The sequence below is a fragment of the Varanus komodoensis genome, unplaced genomic scaffold, assembly GCF_004798865.1.
Source record: "Varanus komodoensis strain SLA01 unplaced genomic scaffold, ASM479886v1 scaffold3, whole genome shotgun sequence".
NCBI classification, from domain to species: Eukaryota; Metazoa; Chordata; class Lepidosauria; order Squamata; family Varanidae; genus Varanus; species Varanus komodoensis.
The window spans coordinates 11313072-11338629 of NW_025335761.1; the positions used below are offsets into that span (position 1 = coordinate 11313072).

The 25558-nt window shown below is 40.5% G+C and overlaps 1 protein-coding gene across 3 annotated transcripts in view; it reads left to right on the plus strand.

Moving 5' to 3' along the window:
* The window catches only part of DGKZ (diacylglycerol kinase zeta), a 127424-nt gene that overhangs the window by 17159 nt on the left and 84707 nt on the right, over nt 1-25558 (plus strand). The window contains exon 2 of one of the 3 annotated variants that reach the window (XM_044437111.1): nt 22081-22179. The exons of the other annotated variants lie outside the window; for them this stretch is intronic. Within the exon in view, the coding sequence (XP_044293046.1) occupies nt 22081-22179 (99 nt within the window). The remainder of the gene's footprint in view (nt 1-22080; nt 22180-25558) is intronic. 3 annotated transcript variants of the gene reach the window in all.

Genomic DNA, 25558 nt, shown 5'->3' on the forward strand with positions numbered 1-25558 from the left:
TGGAAAAACATAGCAACCAACTTTGCACATGATGAGAAGCAATGCTGAAATGTGGAAACTTTAGAACAAACCATTGGTTCTCTGTGGTGATTCACAGTAACCAACATGCGACATTTCACCATGCTTCCAGTATTCACACATAGCAATAAGCCATTTCTGCCATGGCTTACCGTTATGTGTGGATACAACCAGTTAGTTTTGTATGAACAGGGCCTGAATGTAGAATGAATAAAGGGTTGTCAGGAACCTGCCCAAGAGAGCTTCTGCTAAAAGTTGCTTTTGAAGGATTTAGTTTTGCTTTGGTACAGATGACCTTCCAATAACTCTGTGGTCCCCAACTTACAAAGATGATTGTTGCTGTCTTCCTTTACCAGTTTAACCCCCCACATCCTTAGGCTGAAAATTAATTAATGAGTGTTGACTTCACAGGTGGGTGTTGAGGTATCAAAGGGGCTGATTACTTTCCCCCTCACTTATGGATATGATGTACTAATTTTTTACTTGTGTTTGCTGGAACTGCGTTGTGCTGTTCTCCATGATGTTGCTTCAAGAAGGTATCTCCCTGTTTGGAGAATTATTAACTTCTACAAGTTGAACATATGTCAACTTCAAGGAAACATATGTTCTGGTCATAGTGGTCCATCTTTGCTGTTTTATTTTCTTTCAGTCTCTTTAGTTGCTAGAGTTTCATAGAAATAGCACTGAAATCATTACAGTGTATGTAGGACTCTACATGTGCGGCAGATCATTGAAGCCAACATGTTGCTGATGCAGATCAGAGTCTATACTATGAGTAAAAGAAAAAGTAGAGAAAGTGTTTATGTGGAGGAGGATCGTTGGTTTCTTGAAAAATTATGGTAATCAGTGAGAGGCAATGTAATTAACTTCCAAGAAGATGCCTTTTGCTGGTGATTAGCCTGAAGAGCTGGATGTATTTGTGAATTTCCTTGCTTAGAATCTGAACAAATGTAGTGGACATTGTATTTTTTTAGATGAGTCATCCAGTCCTTGCCTTTAATATTACTTGTCATGAGGTTAAAAAACCCAACACCAACAATGACATGATTCAGCCCCTTAAAATCATGAGATAGGCCTAGAAATCATGAGACATGAAAGTAATACAGATGTTTATTCACTTCCTAGTAACAAGCTTTTCAAATATGGACTGTTACTTCCATAATTATACAACTCTGGGTGCAAGAAACTTGCTTGCTTGCTGGATTGCAAATTTTAATCAATAGATCAGTTTTCAAGCTTTAATTGTTTAACCAATGTGGGAAAGTTTTAACTGGGGCTGTGAATTTAGGATCCACTTATTCATTTTTCCTACCCCTTCAGCTATTGGCTGTCAGTAATTTTTAATCCATTTGGTGTAAAGACAAATGATCAATTGAAATTGATTGATTGATTACTAACTTTTTTTTTTCATTACTGAAACAATGTGAAGTGGAATTCCTGCAAGGCTATTCTGGTGCTCTTTGGTGTTTCCAGGGTATAGTCTTTCTAGTAGTGTCTACTTTCATGAGGATCACTGTGTTGTGAAGGTGACTCATTCTTACTTGAGCAAGAATGGCAGAATAGCCGCAAACTGTATAAACTTGCACGATTTGATGTTAGGGGAAAATCTAGGTATGCTGTTTCATTTACTGCAGGCAGGGAGGAGAGAAGGTGGGTGTCAATGCCATAACAAGAATGTACATTTGAGATATTGTAAAGATAGTTTACATTTGCATTTTGGAATAGCTGTTGACTTGAGGGTTGGTGAGTTGGTGGGTATTACATGTTAGTAATAAGCTTTTCTGTTAGCAGTCACACAGGTTACAGATGACTTGTGATAAATATAGATGATGGCGGCTTTGGGTTTTGCAGGCCCATGCAAATAAACAGGCTACTACCAGAACTAGTAAATGGCAGAAATGATAGGCTAGAGATTATGATGATATGTGTACCCCTCTCTCTTTTTTTCCTTCTTGCAAGGAACCCCAGGCAGGTCATGATCTGCCCGCTCTCCATTTTTATCCTCACAACAACCCTGTGAGGTAGGACATAGGAAACTGCCTTATTCTGAGTCAGGTCTTTGGTCCATTAACCCTGGTACTTTTGGCACTAACTGGCAGTGACTCTTCAGGTTTCAGGCAGAAATCTTTCCTTAGACTTACCTGGAGAAGTTGTAGATCTTCTAAATGCAAAACATGTGCTCTTCTACTAATTGATGATCCCTCTTAAAAAGTAGGTTAGGCTAAGAGCCAGTGATTTGCCCAAATTACAAAGTGGTCAAGTGGGAACTAGAACTCAAATCTGAGTTGCAGTCCAGTGCTGTAACCACTGCACCACGCTGACTCTCAGGTGACTCCTGGAAGGTGTGGGCAAAATTGGACTTGTGAGGCAGGTTTGTGGCATTTCAAGTGACCCGGGCCATTAAGAATTCAGTTATATAAATAATATTTGGGACAGGCCTGTTTGCAAAATCTCAGCATACCTATCCAATATCTTTGCCCTTTCCCTTGTGTAAACATACCTTCAGTTCCACTGTTGGCGAACTGTGGCTGTACCTCTTACAATTGGTCATCTCATCTCTAGAGAGTTTTCTGCTTCCCTTATCTTTATGAGCTCCAGTGTTTCTGAGACTGGTGTATAAGCCAGTTGAGCTTTCAGTGTTTATCTATGGAAGGCCCCACCAGTAATTCATTCTCTAGGCACAAGCAATACAGCAGTGGCTGCAGGAGCTCAGATGTGTGGCCACCTTTGCATATCTACAGCTGGCTGTAGCCAGGGACTGGGGTTTGTTTCAGGAAAAGTGTCATAGGAGCCATCTGGACCTGGTATGAAAAGGTGATGGCTTTGGAGCAGTAGGTCAATGTTCATGAAAGCTCTTAATCTTACCTTGATAAATATCTTCCTTGGTAATCAAACCTTACCTAGAAATTGTCTGGGAACCACAGCTGTGAATTACCAGGCTATCATATCACTCATATGTATGTAGAAAGCTATCTCTGTCAGACATTCCCTCTGCCTTGGGGCTTGGTTAGACTCATAGCCTCCCTCACCTGATTTACAGCTTCACTTGAAATGCACATTCATCTACCCCAGGGTGATTCCCTAGAACATCCCTTGGCATTTCTGCTTTCTTTTTCCTTGCTGAATTCCTTACAAACTTACAAATCCAAATGACTATGTATGTTTTTAGTTTGCCTCTTTTTAGTTTGCCTCACTTGGCTAATAATGCTGGTTAGAGAAGGTGTTTGCTTTCTACTGCTGCATTTTAAGAATATCAGAAAGCAGCTAGTGCTTCCATGCCGCAAGTTGAAAAATGCAGTAGTGACCCTGAAGTGACACATGAACATGCTTGTTATTGAGATAGACTAACAAGTGAGATAGGGAACAGGAGACAAGTGCCTTAAGAGCTGCACTCAGTGGAGAATTTTGATAGGAACAGCTTAACCCATCACAGTAGCACTGCATTGAAGGAAACTGCATTTGCTGAAATTCTCCCTTCTGTTGCTTAGTGTTCCCATACCGAATTTGGCAACTTTAGATCACACAGGTGATGGTGGGGAGACACATCTTGGCAAATTTACTGCTGCTATTTTTGCTCATTTGGCAGGAACAAGCAGGACAACTTGAGTGCCCTTTTTGCCTAGCCTTAATACTGGAGCAGGAAAAGAATGAAAGTATGAAGTAATCTTAGTGTGCTGCCGTGTTCCCATCTTCTGACATCTCTTCTGCCAGGTAGTTGGGAGAAAGAATTTGACTATAGTATACTAGCTCTACACTTCACTACACTTCACTACAGTAGTGAAGAACTGGGCTGCAGTATCTGCACTTAGAGTCTAACATACTGTGTAAACTTGTAGGGAGGCTGGTCACTTAGAGGCAATTTTTACATGTCTGAGTGAGTGCCAGACTACGTGATCAGGCTCTTTGTTTGTGAGGAGTGTATATTGTGATTGATTGATTAAAAACTTTTGTATGCCGTCCTATTATACAAAATCTCAGGACAGCTTACAATATTTAAAAGAACAATTAAAACAATCATAGAAACATAGAAACAGAGCGAGTCAGAAGGGGTCTCCTGGGCCATCTAGTCTGGCCTCCGGCACCAGCTGGCTCCGCTCATGACATGCCCACCATGTACATATCCAGCCTATCTTTGAACACCCTCACCGATGGGGCCTCAGCCACCTCCTGTAGAAGCCCATTCCACACCCTCGGGGTCCTGACTGTCAGGAAGTGCTTCCTGGCATCTAAATGGAACCTTGGCTCCCTGAGCTTTGCTCCGTTGGAGCGCATCCTGCCTTCCTCTGCAGGGGAGAACAGGTCTCTACCCATCTCCATGTGACATCCCCTCACATACCTGTATGTCGCCAACATATCTCCTCTGAGTCTCCTCTTCTCCAGGCTGAAGAGACCCAGTTCCCTCAGTCTCGCCTCATACGGCATCCCCTGCAAACCGGCCACCAACCTTATGGCCCTATGCTGCACTGATTCTAACCTGGCTATATCCTTTCTGTAATGAGGGGCCCAAAACTGAGCACAATATGATAGAAACAGGACAAAACAATAAATCACAAAGCAAACAGAGTGACTGAAGGTTAAAAGTTGTTAAATTTTAAAATACTGTTTAAATAAAAAGGTTTTGGCTTGGCGCCGAAAAGAGTATAAACTTGGCGCCAGGTGTACCTCTCTGGGAAGTACATTCCAGAGTCTGGGCACCACAGCAGAGAAGGCCCTACTCTGAGTTGATGAATTAGCACTTAATCTGAAAGCTGGCACCTTAAAGTAACACGGTGTTACTTTATGCTAGGTGTCCCTAGAATTCCTGAAGGAATAATTAATTTCTGAAGCATTTGATAATGTGGAAACATTTTTCTTGCAGCCATTATCAATTGCTTGCTTACTATTTCTACTCTACAGGAGAGATGTAGTGTGCACCACTTAAACAGTCACAAGTCCATCCATCAACAACTGTATGATAAGATGGCAGCTTGAACAGTCTCAGTGCAGATAGCACCTTAAACGGTCTCACTTGTGCAGATAGCAATGCTCAGCCCACGAGAGAAGTTTTCATTGGCCCAAAGTATAGGAGTTTATGCATGTTGCATTTTTTCATGTTGCCTGTCAATGCTCCCTCAAAATCCCATGTTTGTGTGCTTTTACATCAAGGTGAGTGCATCCTTTTGAGCAGGCTCCCTCACCTTGGTGCCCTCCAAATATTGGATTAGCCATGTTGGCTGGGGATTGAGGGAATTCTAGTTCAACATACCTGGTTGGCGCAAGGTTGGGAAAGGCTACTCTAGGATATAATAAACACAAGAATGCACACTGTCATCAGAAAAAAAATGATAGAATTTTTCATATGATAGAAAAATTGATAGAAGAGTTTTCCTTTTGCCTGGTGATTGGTAGGCCACCAACACTTGCTTTCTCATCAATAATATATGCTTGTCAGAATATCCTCTGATAGCTATCTCCATTTGTTTTAGAAGAATTTAGGTTGTTTGTGCATATTCTCACACATGTAATCACCTGCAGATTAGGAGATGAGTCCATTATGTGCTTTTTCAGGTATAGGTCCAAAACCTGCTCAAATAGTTTCACACACTGGGGTGTGGTGGAAAGAGTCTAAGCAGTTTTATGGACATATTAAGGATGATTTCTTAAAGATTGGATCATCATTTAAGCCTCATCACTATCCTGGCATATGCTAGATAAATGACATTCCTAATGTCTGCTCAGAATCTTGCTGGTATTTCACTGACAGAAACTTTGGGTGTCGATCATACCTCTTCAAAGGCTGCTTCAGCCCCATCTTGGCGTTTTCAGTGCAAAATGCTGTCAATGAATTACCAAACACAAGAGAACTGCTGAAGGCTTATGACTGGATTATCCTTTGACCCTCAAAATAAGATAGTTGTTATAAAGAGGAATTGAGAAAGAGCCCATTCTGAGCATTCACCCTAACCCTCTTCAGAGGTTCTACACACAGTACTGACCCCAGCATTCTCTGCTGAAGAGAAATGGGAGAAACACTTGAAAGCCGCATGTGGTGATACCCCAGTGCTGTGATTTCAACATGAATAAGGCATCCCACAGCATTTTGCTGTTCTCCTGGTCAGGTGTGAGTGCTGTGAAAGAGGAAGAGACAACTTCCTTTGAATCTAGAGCTGCTGTAGGTTGGACTCCTGCATTTTGACAGCATGCCTATTTTTATACCTTGTAATTGTCTTAAGGGAAGTGTAGAATAATTGACTGCAGCACTGATTGAGGGAAATGCGTGGTCATGCATCCGGGTTGTAGCTTGCTAATTCTTCTAATTGAAGAAGAAGAGAGAGTTTCAAGTAGTCAGAATAAAATTGTCTGCTGAGCTTTCCAATTGTCCTGGAGGTATGCTTTAAAAATTAGATTCCAGCAGGGGAATATGGAGACTCATTTTGCTTTGCTTTTCTAGACTAAGCAGTTGAGCTATAAAACCACAGAATCAGCTCTCAGTAATAGGACAGATATAGAAGTTTTCAAGATGATGGACTAATCTAATATTCTGAATAGTTGACAAGCAGGTGGGGAAAGATTAGAGTTTTATTGTTAATGTGAACTGAGAGACTAGTTTTGCATAACATGGCAAGCACCCAGTGATAAAAAATTGTGGCAGTATGTCAGGTGCCCCACTTTGTTGCAGCTGCCAGAGGTGTCCTGACTTCTCCCACTGTCTGCTCCAGAGATGATCTTTGGAACAGAAGTCGGGCTGATCAGCTGGACAGGGCAGCCCTGAAAGGAAGCCTTTCACATGCAAGGAGAAGAGGGGCAGATCAGCTGGGAGATGTTGTCTCTGGAAGAAGGCAGTGAGTGCAGCCCTCTTTGTCCTTGTGCCTTTCTCCCAAGCAGGAATGTGTGTGTGGCCTTTTCTTTGTTCCTGTTGGAGAGAAAGCTGCTCAGGCAAGACTGGGTAAGGTCAGCACACAATCATGGCTGCCAAAGAGAGGAGACTCATTCTTTTTCATGGTGCCTCCTGGGATACCGCTTGGAGGAAAGAGAGAAGGAGACAGGGAAAGAATGGAAGCAACCTCAATGAGCCTGTTCATCTGCTGGGCTCATTGTAGCTGCTTGGCGCTTCAGGGGAATCCCTTGCAGTAATGAATCAGGAACTTTATTTAAAGCCTGCAGAAGGATTAGGAAATTCCAACAATGTCTGTTTATTTAAAAATGCAGTTGTATGGACAGAGGCCATGTGTTGCACAGTGTTTTAACTGTACTTGCAGCTGTCTTGAACAGTCTTGATCTTTTTAGATACCTTTTTATGGTTTCCAGTGGAAGGCAGAATAATGGGCCAGGAATAGTTTTCCATGTGCAGAGCTGTTTGCCAGTTTTGTTCTTTCTGCTCTGCTGGATTTCAGGGCTGACCTGCTATCAGATTGAGAGATTTTTCAAAAGTGCAATGTTGTCATACATCATAGGGTGTCTGTGGATTTGATCTTGCTTTTACTTTGTTCCATGTCTGAGAAGCACCTGAAAGCAAAGCTAGCATATCTTACTGTCTCAACTGATTTTGAACTGAATTGACCTGGGAGCCAGTGTGGTGTGGTGGTTTGAATATTGGACCAGGAACCTGGGAGATTTTGGTTTTACACAACACTCAGTCATGAAGCTCACTGGGTGACTTTGGGCCAATCACTTGCTCTCAGGGACGTGAGGTGGTGTTGTGGGTTAAACTGCTGAGCTGCTGAACTTGCTGATTGGAAAGTCAGCAGTTTGAATCCACGTGGTGGGGTGAGCTCCTGTTGTTTTGTCCCAGCTCCTGCCTACCCAGCAGCTTGAAAGTGTGTAAAAATACAAGTAGATGGATGGGTACCCACCAGATTGCTGGCCATTACTATACATTCCATAGTTTAACTATGTGTTTTAATTTAATTTTAATTTAATTAAGACATTTATATGCCATCCTTTGCAGCAGCCTCAGGATGGCTTACAGAATATTGTGTGAAAAAATATTTCCTTTTATATATCCTCAGTCTCTTACCAGTCTGCTGGGTTGAACTCAGGTTCTAGCATTATGAGATTAACTTCTTTACATTCATGATTCCACCTGTGTTTATATTATTTTCTTTTGTGTATGAGGGCCATGGTACATAGCCATAGTACTGAGGGGCCTCACTCAGTGACCACTGAGAATGCCACTTAGGCCAGAGTTTCATATTGTCTCATAGATGTTGTTAATAAAACCTTGAGACTTATTTTCACATCCAAAAGGGCTAGATACTTGTTTTGAAGAATGGTAACATAATAATTTCCTTATTTTTCTAAGGTAGCTGTGGCCGTATAGCATTGCTAGGGTCAGCTTGTGAATAGACACTAGTGGACAGTTCTGGAAAGGAAGCAAATGTTGGTGGGGAAACTGGCCTGGCCTTTTCCTGTATGCAAGTAATTAGGGCTTTTTTTTGTTTTTTTGTTTCTGCCCTGATATTAAGAACAGATTTCTGGTCTAAACCTTGGTGCTCTTTAACCTTTGGTGGGGGCAGTTAAAGTACAACTTGACAGGATTGAAAATTCTGTAGATGAGGACTGGGTGGCAAAACTTATTTTCTAATTAGTGAAGGAGCTCAGACCTATGTGGAAGCCATGTAATATAGTCTGTACCTGAGATCTTTAATTGTCAGTGTATAGGCATGTGTAGAGAGGAAGGTTTGACTAACTGTAGCTGTTCATTCTCAAGGAAAATGCATTTTCTGCATGGGTGTTTGGTATACAAGAAATGTGCATGAAAGTGACCTGCCTTCCTGATAGGCAGGAACTGAAGAGGGGCATGTGACTTCAGTGAAAAGCAGACATAGACAAAATTTTGAAAGAGCAATAAAACAAAAACTTCATAGCAAGAGAGAATGTGGGGCTGAAGGAAAATAGCTCCAATTACTTTGGAGTTGTATGATACTGGCATTAGTGGAATGGCCTGGGTGCACAATAAGCATTTCAAAGGTGATGGTTTTTAGAATCCAGAGAAGTGGCCAGAAACTCTCTGCACTGAGGATATGTTACATATTAGTTGCTATATATCAGTCAAACCATTGTCCTACCAGTGGCATAGCTAGAATTGGATCTTGGGGCCAGTGGCCACTCAGTCAGTGGCAGTTGATGAGGGCGGCAGAAGGAAATACTGTACTTCTGATGTCACTAAGATGTTAGTGTCTTTGAAATGTAATCATTATTATTTTATTAATCAGAATTGGCAAACACGTCTGTAGTACAAACATCTCTGGTATAAGAAGCAGCTTTAAAGTATAGTATAACAATTTGTAGACAAAGAAATAATTATATACTTGCTTCTGCATTGAAGTAATACACAGCATAATCTAAAGGGGATTATGCTGTGTATTATTAAGAATTAATAATCTAATTCTCTTCGACCCTTAAATCCATAATCTAAAATTTTCTAGCTACTTTGCTGTGTCTGCTAGTTACTTATTTAAAAATGCAAACCATGTGTATTTGTTTATAAATGAGAATTCTTAATATGCAGAATTCTGTACTCAGTACAAAATTCTGTACTTGTACAGAATGTGAAGAATCCTCAGTATACCCTCTGGGGCTAGGCTGAACAAAGAAATCTTTAATAGAAGGGAAATCATTGAGAAGAGGACTGTAGCATGTGGACTTTCTCTTGTTTTGCTCCTATGTATGACAGACCATGAGTCAGTTTCTAAGGAGATGTGAGCCCTCTATATTTAGCCATCAGCTCTGCTCTTTGGAGCTCCAGTTTCTTTTTGTGTTTGTGTTCTCAGGTCATGCCTGAGCTGACACTTAACAAAAACCCACGCCTCTTCACTCCATTTATGAACTGGCACTCTTCTCTTGGAGCTTGTTGCTTCCAAGGTGATCAAATCAGCTTTGTGTTAAGGTCATTGCCTCAATCAGCTTCATATGTTCCCATTGCCCCACCAAACCATGATACAGGCTGGGACCTTTTATCCCATCCAGTCCACTGAAGAGTAGTTGTCTGTGAACTTTATGTAATACTGAATAATTGAACTGTGATGAGAGCACAGAAGTAACCAGATAAGGGATTGGGAGATGTGACCAAATCACTTCTGTAGTTTGCTTTATCCAGACCTCAAATGGTAAAGATTTTGTATGACAACGCTCTGTAATTTATTCCGAAGTGAAGAATTACGTGCTAGAATCTGTACATCTAAAACCAAAAATAAATGTGGATGCAGAAGGGCTTGCCCTATAGCAGGGAGTGGCAGACCCTTCTAATTCTATCTTTCCTTCCTCCCCTTATTTCTCCTCTCAGACCAACCTGTAAAATAAATAAAAGTTATTGCAACATCACTGGTTTTCTGTGGCTGCAGAAAACAAAAGCCACAGGTCCTACAGATGAGAGTTGCTGTTTAATCTGTTTTGTAAAGGAGGCTTTCCTGTATCCAGAGATTTCCTCTAGTTGTGGGGCTTTTTTTGGCCTATATATACCATTCAGCAAAATTGCAGAGTACTTGTCTACATTATGTTATCTATTGCACACCATTATGGCACTTTTTTAGTAATTATGTATCCCTTCCTGCCCTACAACAGGGTATACAAGTATCCTATGCTTATTTTCCTGCGGCCAAATGTGATTTTTTTTAGGCCAGTGGGGAAATGGAGAAATGAGCCTAAAGTTATTTTCACTAATTCAAAAGTTGATAGAAGAAATGAGTACTGAAACAGGCTATGGTGTGATGTTAGCTATTCTCATTTTATACTTTATTGGATTAAAATATGCCTGTTTTTCAAAGTATCAGCTACAAGTTCCTATCAAATTGGAATTCCTAGCACAGTTTGGTTTGACTTTTATAAAAGGACTCTCACTATGGCTATCTACTGTGTGTGAGAGAAACTTGTCCTTCTACTTCCTGTGACGTCCTGAAGCTGGCCAAAAACATATTTATATTTCCTGTGTTCTAAGACAAGAACCTTTCATCGAGCTTATGTGCTTTGGAAAATGTTAAATATAGGAAAATCTGTGCTTGGCCATCCTGGGCTGGGTTTTGCTTACGCACTCCATGTCTTCCTTGCCCATACTGGTTAAATTTAATGAGAAACTGTGATTGATTTAATTCAGTTGTAGTGACTTTGCATGTAGTACAAGTGCTCAGTCACTGTATGAGCCTTCTAGAAAACTGCACAATGCCCTTATTTAGAGTATTTTTTACAGGGAGGTGTCATCTGGGGTTTGGCGGAGCTGAAACTTCAACATTCCTTTTTTGCAACTGCAAAAGCCTTTCTTACATTGTCAGACCCCTGTCTCATTTCTTTGCAAAGAAAGAAGCAGAAGAAAGGCTTGAGTAATATAACATAGGCAGCCCTTCTTAGTTTGTGTCTTTACCTAGAATTGCTTCTTTTTGTGTTTTACCTTTTCTTAAATGTGACTTTTCCCCCACTTGTTACATTTGTTGTTCATCAACACCACCCTCTTGGTTCCAAGCTCAGAAGAGCTGCCCTAATGTGATCTTTCAGTTGTATTGTACCATTCAGATCCAAACCAATTTAGCTTCATATATACTGCTACTCTCCAGTTGTTTTGGGCATAAATTCTCATAAGCCCTAGTCAGTATGGCTGATGGCCTAGAATCTGGGGAACAGTCTCCCAAAACATCTGGAAGATTCTAGCTTGGGGAATGCTGATAAATAGAATGACACCAGGTATCTTTTAAAAAATAATGTTCAGATCTCTCTTGAGAAAGAAAGCTTGTCCCTAGATGGCATATGTCCTTGTATTGGCACATCTCCTGGTGTAACTCTGTGTAGGCCACAGCAGAAGTCACATACTTCTTGTCTAACCAAACTGATTTACTAGCTCATCTAGCACACTGAGCATTTCCCAAGCACCAGAGTTTGTTTAGACAACAATGCTTTTGACACAAGACCATTGCTAAAGGAATAGAATAATCTCTCTCTCTCTCTCTCTCTCTCTCTCTCTCTCTCTCTCTCTCTGTGTGTGTGTGTGTGTGTGTGTGTGTGTGTGTGTTTAGATTTAATTAGGCATTCAACTCTAGTCCTGCAGGAGCTTACATTCACACCTGCTCTTGCAGACTTTTTGAAATGCTTTCTGTATGCCCTGCAGACCATCTTCTGCCATTGCTCATGGTCACTGTTGAGCTGCTAATGCACTTCTCCTTAAGTTATTCCTGGCAGGGGCAGCTAATGGCAAGCTTTAGTCATGATACAAATATGGTCACAAACCTGTATGTGGGTGTATTCCAGTGAATACTGCCCTGAGGCCCTCTCCAGGGAGTAGGAAAAGCAGTCTAGACAGCTGCTTCTTTTCCCCAGCAGTTTTTCAGTGAGATTCTTCAAAGATCCAAATCTAGGGACCTGCTGGTACTAGAGGTATACCATTTGTAGGCATTCAAGCAGAAGTGGCCTTATCAAACATCTGATTTCCAGTACCTGTGCTGGAATTCCCACACACATGCAACTCTGAACTTGTTTCTATTTCATGTAGTTTTGCATCTCTTTTGCATCTGGTGATCAATTCCATGAGTTCCCAGAATAGAATCACAACCTCTGCTTGGCATGTATTTTAGGTGACTGTGCCATTTTCCCCGCACATACAATTTTCCCCTAAACTTCACTGATCCGTCCTCCCACACCAACCTTTTCTTTAAAAATGTTCTTCTGAGAATCAACTAGTCCTACCAGTCGTTCCTACTCAGTTTCTCATTTGCAGTGAGTACTGCAGCTGAATTTGCACTATTGTGCAAGATAAAAATCAAAATTTGCCAAACTGGCTCTTTTTAGATAAGGACTTTTTGGTTCAGCGACTTCTACCCACCATTGTTCTGCTGTGTGGTTAAACTGATGTGGAAAATATATTCCCCTCAAATGCAATTTTAATATTGCTATATTACTTACCTAAGGCAAGTATATGTATATGTATGAATATATGTATGTTTGTATCTACAAGATTGCTACATTAAGAGTAGCAGCTGACATTCTGAGGATCTCAGTTTTCATTTTAAATGAAGGTTTTTGACAACATGGCTATGGAAAGAATACAAAATTACTTGGGCAGTGTTTGTGAAAGATCAGAAACTGGAGATGAGCAGGCAAAACACCAAGTTATGAGGAGAGTTTGGAATTCAACTCTCTGAGCTAGTCCTTTCTCAAACTACCCTTTACTACCATTTTCTCCTTAAACTTTCCCAGGTATTGTCCCAAGGTTCTGAATTCTTTACAGGCAGCATAAAATATACACGAAACAACAAAACAGAGGCAAATTTGCTTTATCTCATGATTATGAATGCAGAATTGGATTATTTTGATATAGTTTGACTGTTTGGGCACAAGGTCACATAGGGATCTCTTACCTGTTGACAGTAGATCTGTACTGTCAAGGTGGCCTTCTGTGTAGTCAGTAACATCTGATCTATCATTTGTTGTTTATAAGCCTAAAAACTGGCCATTGTTTCCCTGCAAACACAGGTGGAACTAAGAACCACAGCTATGCAAAAGCCCCACTGACCATCTGTGTCTTCCCACACATAAATACCTTACCTCTCAAAGAAAAAGTTGTTGCCAGAAACAGCCCAGTTTGTTCACCTGCCGGTGGAGCAGCAGAGTATGACAACATCCCAAGCAAAGGAGAAATGATTCTTAAAAGTCCTTTCTTCAGATTAGTACAATGAGTCCTTTCATAGCTAAGTTCTCCAAAAAGTTTGCTATGAGTCTTGAGTATAAACTATTGCTCTTCTTCAGAGGCAATAGTAGTGATTTTGCATTTCCTGTATGAGTTTTCTTTTGACCTATATAACAAATTTGAGCATTATTGGCAAAACAAATAATATTGGTAGGTGTGTACCTGTGAAGGACTGGGACTTTAAAAAAAAGACAAAAGAAACAGCACACATGTGTGTCCCACTAAAAGAACAAAAAGACATGGAACCAGTGTTAGTCATTTTAAAGTGCTGTTTGGGTCTCAGTGAAGACCCTGACACTTGCACTGGCATTGGCATGAGACTTTCGGGGAAAAAAACAACTGCAAATGAAAAGTGGTTGCAATTCAAGCAAGGAAGGACAGACAAGGTGGTTTCTGCCACACCTGGCCTTAGAATGCCAGCTGGAGGACTGTGGGGAAAGTAGGGGCAGAAGAAGCCTGATGGTAAGCCCGATTGTCAGTGCACTGAGAGTTGTTCTGGAAGCAATCCACATTGTATGGTTTATCTTTGTGGGTTGCTGTGTTCTGCAAATTTGCCCAACAGCTATAATCCAGGTACACATTTATCTTCCAGAATCCAGTTCTACACCATATCCATTTCCTGAAATCTCTCTAGTTGATGTTATTGTTGTCTTCTAATCCTCCATGGTTTTAGGAAACCCACTGGGCCTACATGCCATGTGCTCAGGAACTAGCATCAAGATGATTCAAGGCCCATTGCCTGACGGAAGAGGAGGTGGGGAATGTCCCTGCAGCTAGCAGCATGCCTTTCTGTGTAGGCTGGCAAGTGCAGAATTGTACAGATCTCTCTCCCTCCCTCTCTCTTTCTCTTTCTCCCTCACACCTGTTTCTTTGCCCATGGCATGGGGAAGGGAGGGGAATATACCAAGCCATACTTTGTCTGCTTCATGTGAAAGTTCTCTTTCAATCAGATTAATTGTATCGCATCTTCTCCTGCCCTCAGTGTCTGTTAGCTTGAGCTGTCCTGATTCTGCACTAAGCTTCTTAACTGTGGAACTCTGTGGCCACCATCAACAAGTCCCGTTTGCCCCGGAGTATGGAGAATTACTTGACTTCCAGGCTCTTAAGATGAAACACTGAATATCAGGGTCCATGAAAGGGGCAAGGGGTGGAAGACTGGCAGAAAGCAGCTTTTCAAAAGTGACTTCAAAATCTTTGCAGCAATCTGGTAACAGTTCAGTGAGAATTGAATTAGGTCTCTCATAACAGTTTTGAGGGGGTTACGTGCTGGTTTAGAGTTCAGGTAGAAGGAAACAGTGAGTAAAAAGCCACAGTTGATTTGTTGCATCTCTTGAGGAGGAGATGGATTTCTTTACTATGACATAACCATATGTACAGTTTTCACAACAAATAATTCATATGGTATGTTTTCCTTTTGAATTACTGTATGTCAAGGATATGTTTTCAGGTAATTTTTTGAAGTTTTTGGCCTGTTTTACATAGAGGAACAAGATATTGCCTGGTAAAGCAAGTGCAAGTACTCTAAAGAAAATATTATTGATGAGGCTAGAAAGAGTTACCATGATGGGGAACAATGCAATGTGGTGTTCAAATCAAGGAAAACCCATACAATCCTATGTAAAAGAAAATGGACAAACGCTTTAACTAAGATGCTTGGCAGTCTCAGTTTAATGGAAATGCAGAATCTGGAATATTAGTAGCATTACACTGTCTAGAAAATTGTGGTGTCCCCAAGGGGTTCTTTTAAATATTTTAGAGCCCTTTCACAGCCTGGTGACACTTCATTTGGAGAATGAAGGTACAGGCAAATTGAGTATAGTTTCTGTGTATGAGAATCAAAGTCAAAATGTTTATTTATTGGTTTGTTTTGAAAATATGTATAGTCAGAGCACAGAGACAAACAAGAAATCATAGGAAACTGCTCATCTGCACATATGGCAAGTTGAAGACTAATGCACTTAGATTTCACCTTATCTAAGAGTGTTTCTTGGGTATAATAGAAGGTCCCTTTGAAGGGGATTTTAATATTTGTCCCTTCTGAAATACTTAGATATAAAGGGTTTTAGTTAAGTCTGTTCCTTTGTCCACTTGCACCATGTTCTGCAAGATTTTTTTTCAATTAGGTCTTTGGCATATAAACTGGTCTGTTTGTTTGGGCACTCTTAGTATTTTATTGTTGTCTTTACTTTGTGTTGAAATGTCTTTTGTTGTCATTATTTGCCTAGTGTGCCATTTTCTAATAGAAAGGCAGAGTATAAACAAACAAAGTTATTTTTTATTTATTTTATGTAGCAAATAACCAGCTGTAAGTTTATCACTCAATTAACATAAACATGTTATATTTGCACTCTCTTCAGTCCAACACCAGGTGGTATCTTTTACCCTGCACATGGAAAAGATTTCCCTTACTACTTATTTCTAAGTACTTGGGTTTGCTACTTTAGAGTATTCAGTCTCTTAATGGTTTAGTAAAAAGCAAAAATAAAATGCATGGTACGGGTGACAGTCGTAAGTTATCACAGTGATGTGATAAACAATGCCTGATGGGTACCTATGTGGAACCATGGTAGGTACACTTACCACTGTGTTTCTCACAGGTGGAATGAATAACTGTATTTTAACTGTATTTTCACAGTGAGATTATTGTAGCTTGAGTGCTGGGAAAATTTTATAGCAGTTCTGTTTCAAAGTAGCACAGCCAGAACATAAACAATATGGGAAGCAACACTATAGGTTTACTTGAAGTAAAGGTCTTTATCGGTTGATTTTCTGCTAGTATATGGTTTTATGCCTGTTTATCATATTCCTTGATTTGTTCTGGTTGTATTTTCAATTGAAGAGAATTTCAATTCAATTCTCTTCCCTCTGTTTAACATGCTGCTTTGAAGAAAGACACCCACTATACATGCTCACAGGAAAACATTAAGAAAAACTGATCTTAAATTGAATGTCTCTATCTGTGTGTGTGTGTAGTTCAGAAAGATCCCATATGGAATATATGTAGCTTATAAGCAAAATTTTTGAAGTGACCTTATTTGAGGAGAGGGGCACTTTGGGATGCAGACTGAAGGATACTATAGATGCCTAGCTCCCATATAGTACCACCACAGTGACTGGAAAGCAGTATAGAAAAGGACAGTAGAAGATGTGAAGAACAGGGCTTACCACTCTCTCTAATATGGGTCACTGGAGGTCAGCAACCAAAGCCAGCAACCACTTGCACATGGCTTGTGTTTCTTAGGAGAAACTTATTTAACCAAAATAGCCAACATGTTTGATATTTATCTATTCCATTTTTATACTGTCTAATAGCCAAGGCTCCCTGGTGATTAGCAAAAGTTAAAAACACACAAACAACAAAAATTAACCAACAAAACCTCAGCAATTCCAACTGAATCAACATAGAAGCGAAGCAGTGGTACAGGATAAAATGCAATATTAAAACTAAAGCTAAACTGTTAAAATGCTAGGAAAATAAAAAGAATTTCACCTGGTGCTGAAAAGAATACAAAGTAGGTGCCAGGTACACCTTTTAGGGAAGCCTATTCCATAGCTGGGTGCCACAACTGAAAAGACCCTCCTCCCACCTCACTTCCTTTGGGGGGACTCCCAGAGAAGGGCTCCTGAAGATGACCTTGGGGTCAGAATAGGTACATATGGGATGGGACGTTCCTTCAGATTACTTGGCTCCAAGCAGTTTAAGAATGTTAGTACTTTGATTCAGGCCTGGAGTTCAACTAGCAGCCAGTGCAGCTGAAAGAGGACTGGCATAATATGTTTTTGTGAGGCAGTTCCAGTTAATAATACTGCTGCTCTGTTTTGGATCAGTTGAATTTTACTGGCATTAATCCAAACGAGAGGTTGCCAGAGCATGAATAACTGTAGCTAGGCTCTTTCTGTCCAGATAGGGTCATAATTGGTACATCAGCTTAAGAATCTACTTGTGTTTAGCTGATAAAGGGTGATCCGTGCTATAGAGTCTACTTGTGCCTCAAATGATCATCCTGGATCCAGACATACTCCCAAACTACAAAGCTTGCTCTTTAGGCGGAGTGCAACAGGTTGAATACCACCTAACTGGACAGATGAACAACATATTGATAATGGAATGTTTTGACCGGTCACCTCCTAAAGAAGCAGACGTGTAAATCACTTGCAGGAATAATGAAACTTGGGGCTGTGTGCCAGCTTGCTCTGTTTTGCACTCTTTCATTTTGCTTGGATTCATTCATGCTGGGTGCTGGCGAACGCTAAGGCTTTATCCACTATTGTTAGTTTTCAGGCAACCAATTTCTCTACTATGCCAAAACTCCTTAAGATCATGGGAGCCATTCATCTGATCTTACATAAACAGATGGAGCCTCATTGAAAACCTTAGAATAGTTTGTGCACCTCAGCCCATTCAAATGACCTCGTTTTCCTGTGGATTTAGATGGCCAAATGTTTCTCTGACAACAAAACACTGGCCCTGAGGGAAGTAAAAAGCAGCCTATAGCACTGCATTCCCTGGTGAGCTGACCTTTTTTAGTTAGTAGCCTGGGTTCTTCCCTTTGAGTGTACCTTACACTTAAGTCTTTCCTGTCTTACTGTTTTATGCCTAGCTATGGAACTGTTCCAACTGACTGGTGGCAATATGTTTATTAGATCTGTGGGAGATTTGTCTCTGCACGGTTTTGTTCGCTTCACAAAGCAGGCAGCAAGGATTTCATGGGTGCTGTGAAAGCTAGGTTCCCCTTATACGTTTAAAGCATCCAAAACAGTCTCTTTGCAAAATAGTTATTTATTACCAAGTCACAGCTAACAAGCTATAGCAAATGAAATACTAGTCTCCATGCATGAATTGAGTGGTTAGTTAAACCCAAACTAGAAACTACTTCCAAAAAAAAAAAACCTACTTTTCAGTAATGCTGGGTTCCACCATTCTGGATGGGTCCCTCTTTAGAAGGGCTAACCTCTGAGATCTACCCAGGCCCTCTAGCTGGTTAGCTGTTCAATCCCAACACTGCCATGGGATCAAGGACTAGATAGGACATGGGCTTGTCTTCCATTTTTCCTCTGTCCCCCTTCCTTCTCTTCCAAGCCTTGCCTCTTCCCATGGTCTGTTTGAGAATCTGGAGGTGGTGGTCTTGTGACATTTTCACCCTCCTGTGCCACCTCCCAGTCTTCAGTGACCTCATCTAATGAGTCAGTTCCAACCTGGCCTTGGAAAGCGTGCCAAGAGAAACTGTCTCATCCATTCTCAATAGGTAGGGTTTGTCTGACTTTGTCCCATGAAAAATGGCCAGATATTAGTTTTGAAGTGGCCCATTATGAGCATAAGAACATAAGAAAAGCCATGCTGGATCAGATGAGAGGTCCATTTAGTTCAGCATTCCAAACACACAGAGGCAAACCAGCTGCCCACAGGATTGCTCAACTTGGATGGGTACTAAATTGTAAATTGTGATAAATATAGGGTTGCTCTGGGGACAATCAAATCTCCATTCTGGAGGAACAATCAATCTGGAACCAGAAGAATGTAATTCCATTTCAAAATCCATGCAGGCCCTTTTCCCCCTTCTGGAATCCATTATTTACTGGGGCAGGCTGGAGCCATGAGTGTCTAGGTCATAACTACAAGGGTCTAGGTCATTTGGCACAGTCTGGTCCTGCCAGATGTCTCTTGGTGCTGGTAGCTCTGGTGGGGCCACAAAACCTATATCATAAAATTTAGAGAGCCAGAATAGCATCCCCCCCACACTAATAAGCCAATATATTTACATGTCCAAAGGGCACATGGTCAGGGGGTATGGGAATATTCTTTATCCTCTGGATTAAAATTACTGTGAAGGATTTGTGGATAGATGGTTGTGATCACTGCCCTCCTGCCCCCAGCTTAAGGTAGCCAGATCACCGCACACTTTCCCTGAGAATGTTGACAATTATTTGTGTGTTGTAGGAAACAGATGGAGAATTTTAAATCAGACATCCCAGTTTTTATCTCTTTTTGCTTTCTAGGACAGTAGTTTCACTCTTATTACTACATGGAAGAAACAGTTTTAGCATGTGGTTCATATGTTGCCTTGCCAGCCTTGTTTGTTGGCTTTACAAATAAAACTCTGAGTCTTTCTTTTTACTAAAATAACACTCCACTTCAATTCTTCCTTCTATCTTGTATTGTTTTTCAGAAGACCCAATTAAATAAAGTTTGGGGGTCACTTAGTGCAGTGTAGGCCTGGTTCAAATACACTTCCCCAGTGTATTTGAATTACAAATCAATATCTGTGTCTAGCTGCCAAAGTGTGTGCTGCTGAGGAGCACCTGAGGAGTCAAGCTGGTGTAATGATCAGAAGAGGGGGAGGGTAATACAGCCTCTCCTGTTATATCTGCCACCTGACTCTCCTCTTTGAGCTTTGCTCTGAAGTATCTGGGTCACACACAGACAGAGAGAGGTTGGAAATGTGTTCGGAGGGCCTTTAGATGATACCACTTGCCTCCGTGTGAAGAGATGACTCCATCTGCTGGTGAGAAGTGCATTGTTCATTTACTTTCACTTTTCTTGTAACTGCAGTGTGCCCTGAGAGGTTGAACATGGGGCACGCTGTGTTCCCCTTTCCAGAAGAGCTAGAATCCTCCCAGAGAGGAAGGATCTGAAATAAACATCCAAGATGTTTCAGCACCATGTGTAAGGCAGTTGCTAATTAAATAAAACTTGGTTTATTAATTGAAGTCATGAGTTTATTTATTTATTTATTTAATTACATGCATTTATACCCTGTCCTATTGCTTCAAGCGCTCAGGATGGCTTACAAAATATATAAAAATACAATAAATATAAAACTACTATAAAACATTATTAAAACAATATAAAACATCACTATAAAATGCAACTGTGAAAAAGGGGAACGTTGAGTTGCAGCAGTAGTTATGGGGAAACATCTGTATTTGTTTTATATGATGTACAAATAATTTGTAGCAGGTACCATCTTAGAAGAGGTTTTCTCTTTTGTGACAATGCCTCTTCTACCTGCCAGCTTTTCTAAGTACTTGTTGAAAAAAACATATATAATTTTAAGAATTTGCAGCCTGGTTTATTAGGGATACCTTTTTAGTTAATTAAATATCATTAAAATAGTTGGCTAGCTGGCTGACTGAATGAACTCCTCCCAACCTGGTGCCTACCAAATGCATTGAATTACAATGTCTAGCATTTCTAAGCCAGCATAGCCTGTGGCCTGTTGTGGGAGTTGTAGTCCAACGTAACTGGAAAGTACCAAGTTGGTGCCATTCCTAATTTTAAGGCATTGTTGTCTAGTTCTTTGTCCAACTGGTGAAAGCTTCCAAACAGGAGGTGAGTATGTTCATAACCTTCAAATGCCGCCTTACCAGCGGTTCAGTACAGAAATCAATGGATCCTTCTCTTCATATCTACTTGGATTTTGTTTTAAAATAGACAAGATTACATGGTGCTGGTTTAATGTTTTCTGTTCCAGGGTTGTAAATCTCAAGCAAGCAATTTCAAGCCACCATCATTCCTTTGTTTTGATGTTTTGATCATTACTTGGTTATTGTGTGTGTGTGTGTGTGTGTGTGTTTTATCCAGCCATCCAATGCTAACAAACTTGTAAGTACTTGCCATTAATGTACTCATATAGGAAAGGTGATGGGGTCTTATGGTTTGCTGCAAATGGACAAAAGATAGTAATTCATTAACTGGCAGCATTGGCTGCTACAGGATGTGACAACGGCTACAACCTTAGATTGCTTTAAAATTAATGAAAGATAATGCTGTTAGTGACTGCTAGTTATGACGGCTGTGTGCCCCGATTCAGAGGCAGGATGCCTCTGAGTAACAGTTGCTTGAGTGGGAGAAGCCTGTTACTGACATGTCCTGCTTGTGGAAAATGTGTTAGACAAGGAACAGGAATAGAAAGGTCAGAGGAAACCTATTTTATCTTGAAAACAATGTTCCCTTGGAGAAAATCTGTCATGGTGGCTGCTTATCAGACATGGGTGGGGTTGAGTGAACCCAGAGATAGTGGTGAACCACCCATTTTTTTTCTGCAACCCCTGCTCTGCCTCTCTGCACCAATGCAAAATAAATTCAGACAAGACCCTCTGTTGTTTGGACTCAGTTCAGAGTTGATTTTCTTAGGGTAGCTATTTGCCATGTCAATGGGTTTGGATTTACTTTGGATCTACTTAGGAGACATCTGGCATTGGTGACTTAAAAACAGGAAAAGAAGGAATGGCTTTTTTGAGGGCACTGCACTTGCTGAATGTTCTTCTCTGCTCTATATACATGTCATTGGCATGGTGACCTAAGCAGAAAGGTATTACATCTCCACTGTTGAACCAAATAGAGGAAATAAAGGAAATAATGTTGTGTCATGGTGACAAGCATGGTTTGCTGATCACTCTCTTTGTATCCTCAGACTCCATCTGTCTCACAGTGATGTCCTGCCTTGCCACCAGGGCAGCCAGCCTGACCGTTGGGGAGCCCACAGGATAAAGCACAGGCCGGCAGTGTATAAGTACGTGGTATTTTTACTAGCTTGCCCAAGCTCTGTAGTGCTGATAGATGCAGCTCCGTCTACTGCTGAGCAAAGATTCTCACCCCTTTAGAACCATCTCTAACTGGCTTCCTCTGAACCAAAAGTCGCTTACTGAGACCAAGTGAGTCACTGCTCATTGTGCTGGAATTAAACCTGTGAATCTGGGAGTTTGTGTGTGCACATACACTCACCGCACAATTAAACCTGACTCTTTCAAGGGACCTTAAAGAATAAGGTTGTTTCCGAATGGCTGGCATCAGAAGGTGGGCCAGTAAAGCCTTGGTCCAGAGGGGCCTGCTTGAAAGTAGTCTCTTAATCTCAGCTAATGTCAAGCAGTAACTGCATGTTGATTGTGGACATTGTAAAACATGCATGTCAAAACTGTAATACAATACTTTTGCCACTAGAGGCTACAGTTCAAATGAATGCAAGAACTATATCAATCGCTATACTAATCTATAATCTAGATAAATAGCATCTATATTAATCACTATCGTGTTTGTAATCAAACAAGTTATGAATTGTGTTAGTTTGGGGAGGCATTCTAGTACATATATTTTTAGTTGACTATTCTGTTGAGGTGATATGCTTGGATTTCAGAGTAGAAATTGAGGTTGTTTAAACTAAAGCTTAAGGAGGATAAATAGACGTTATTCTTTCTAATTTTGCCTTTGTTGGTTGAAGGAGATCCTTTGAATCGGCCTTCCCCAATGTCCCTTTCATATGAGTTGTAGTACAACTTCCATCACCCCTAACTGTTCTCTTGATTAATTTGGGGGAACACTGTTACTGTCAGGCTGATTAGATGATTAGTCATTGAATATGAGTGATTATCATTGATTTATAAATTGTTGTGGGGTATTGAATTAAGTAAATAAAATTACATTGTTGTCTGTTATTAAATTAAGTGTCTATATTGATCTTAATTGATCAAGGGTGAATTGTAATTTATTATTAAGGTCTTGTTCCTTTATTAATGTTAGTATGTGTTTAGGAGGGTGGGAGGAGTTGGGTGGGACTAGGTGAGCTAGGACAATGAGAGACAGAGTTTTCTACTGAGGGAAGGTGTGTTAAACATATTTGCAACTTCTGGTCTGCCATCCTGAAGAATCCCTCTGTGGCAACTCAGATGTGAGGCCTAGTGGTGAGTGAGGTGGCAGACAAAAGAAATAAAACAATCTAGACAACTGAGGGGTACTATGCAGAGAAAGACTAATTGCTCCAGATAGATCTGTTGGGCCGCTGCTTGATTGGAAGGCGTTCCCCATGAAAGGCTATTACTTGAGGAAGTCCTTCTGAGGGCAATGCTATCTGTAGAAGCACAGGTGGTTACAGTGGCTAGAACAGGCCAAAACCTGGAATCTCAGTCTGCCCATGCCTCCCTGCTCCTGCCTCTTTCCACCAGAGCACAAATCATTTGGTGGCTTCCTGGCTTTTATGCATGTTTCCCTCTGTTCTAAAAGGTTAAAATGCCTCTCCTCAGGCTCAGTTTTTACCTGTAGTAAAAACATTACGTAAAAGTATGTTGTTATTTTGGGTATGTTTGACAGTTTGGTTCTTCCCCTTTTGCCTTTAACCTCACCCCCCCCCCCCTTATACAGTGGTCCCCCAGAGCATCTCCAAAATAGAATTTGCCCCTTGGGCTGAAAGATGCTCCAGGCATCTATTAGAAGCATCTATTATCAGCTTTGGATAATTTTTCAGCTATAACCTATCTAGAAATGACAGGTCTTGTCTCAAGTGCCCACGCCTTGGTTATATTCAGTGAAGTGCTTTAAAGACAAATCAGAAGTTTCACCTTCTACAAGAATTCAATGGCATGGATGTTGGTAAGGGCCAAATGTTCAGACCATGTTACAGAAATCCTGCATAGCTGCACAGCTTCCTATTTGATACCAGATACAGTTTGTATTTGTTCATTGACCTTTTAAAGCCCTTCACAGTTTGGAACCAACCTATTTCAAAGCACCCCTTATGCTTTATATGGACTTGCCTAAGTTTAATTATAGAGGATTTGCTCTCTTTCTCCTGGCAGGCACAAGATCTGTGGCACCCTGTCTTGGAAGAAATGGATAGCTCTTTTAGACAGGCCCTAAATAGGTTTCTGTTTCAGACTGCTTCTACTGAAGATGGCAGATCAGTGATTTCTTTCTTTCTGTTATTCTTAGTGGCTCAGTTTTTAGAGCCACTTTCTATCTCTTATGATAGAGCAGCTGGCTGAAATAATATGATTTTAATGTTATTTTATTTATTTTGTTTTCATAATATTGATGTGTATGTTTTTATTGGTTTTATATTTTTGTCTGTTATGTCTTGGGAAAATATTGTATCTTGAAAGGTGGCATAGAAATCTGTTAAATAAAAAAATAAAATTCACATTTTTACTAGACTTTGGATATGTGGCAACAGAATCTAGTATTCCTTTTCAAATTCTCCTTGTTTCCATCGTTCTTGTATCAGGCTGTGTATTAGTTTTTTACATTTTTTTTTTGCACAGATGCATAGGAAGGCCCACAGATGGAAGTGAGGAACTTGCAGCATCCTAATTTTATTATTTGATATTACCCCTCCAGGGTTGAACAGAAAGTAGTATCTGTTTGTATATCATAAGCTACAATTCTTCCCGATTGCTTTAGCTTGGCTCCTTGTACTATGGGAACAGCTAACCATGGTCTTCAGCTGACTATATTTGTAGATGATAAGGCAGGATTTTTCAGAACCCTTGCTTCTCATTGCATCTGAACTCAGCCTGTGGTCTTGCTCCTTTTGACAGATATATGTTAGACAGAGGAAGTAATACAAATTTTGCATCTTTGCAGAGCTTTTCCTCTTTTGTTTCTCAACTCTTACATTTTTAACATTGTACTTGTTATAAAATTATTTTTGGTTATCAGCTATAAACACTTCAATATTTAACAACAAGCCACACCAATGACACTCCTCTCTGAGATGTTAAAAGCAAGGCTCAAGCTTTAATATTTTCTGCCAATGAATGGGTAGATGAGGACAGATGGAGTCCCCCTTTCTGTATATTTTGAGAAACCAAGCTGCAGTACCTTCCTCCCAGAACATTTGATATTTGTAGCACTTTCCAATAACAAATAATTAAAATATTACATGTACCAATAATTACATGTACCAAGCCTCAGCATATGACTAAATTTTAATGCAAAGTATCTAACTTCAAACTGGGCCAATCAGTGTGGGCTTGGGTGGACGCCAAGGGATGGTGGAGGACAAAAGAGCCTGGAGGAATGTTGTCCATGGGGTCATGAAGGGTCGGACAAAACATAGCGACTAAACACATCTAAGGTCAAATAATAATTTGGAATGAAACCAAATAATCCATTAGCCCTGT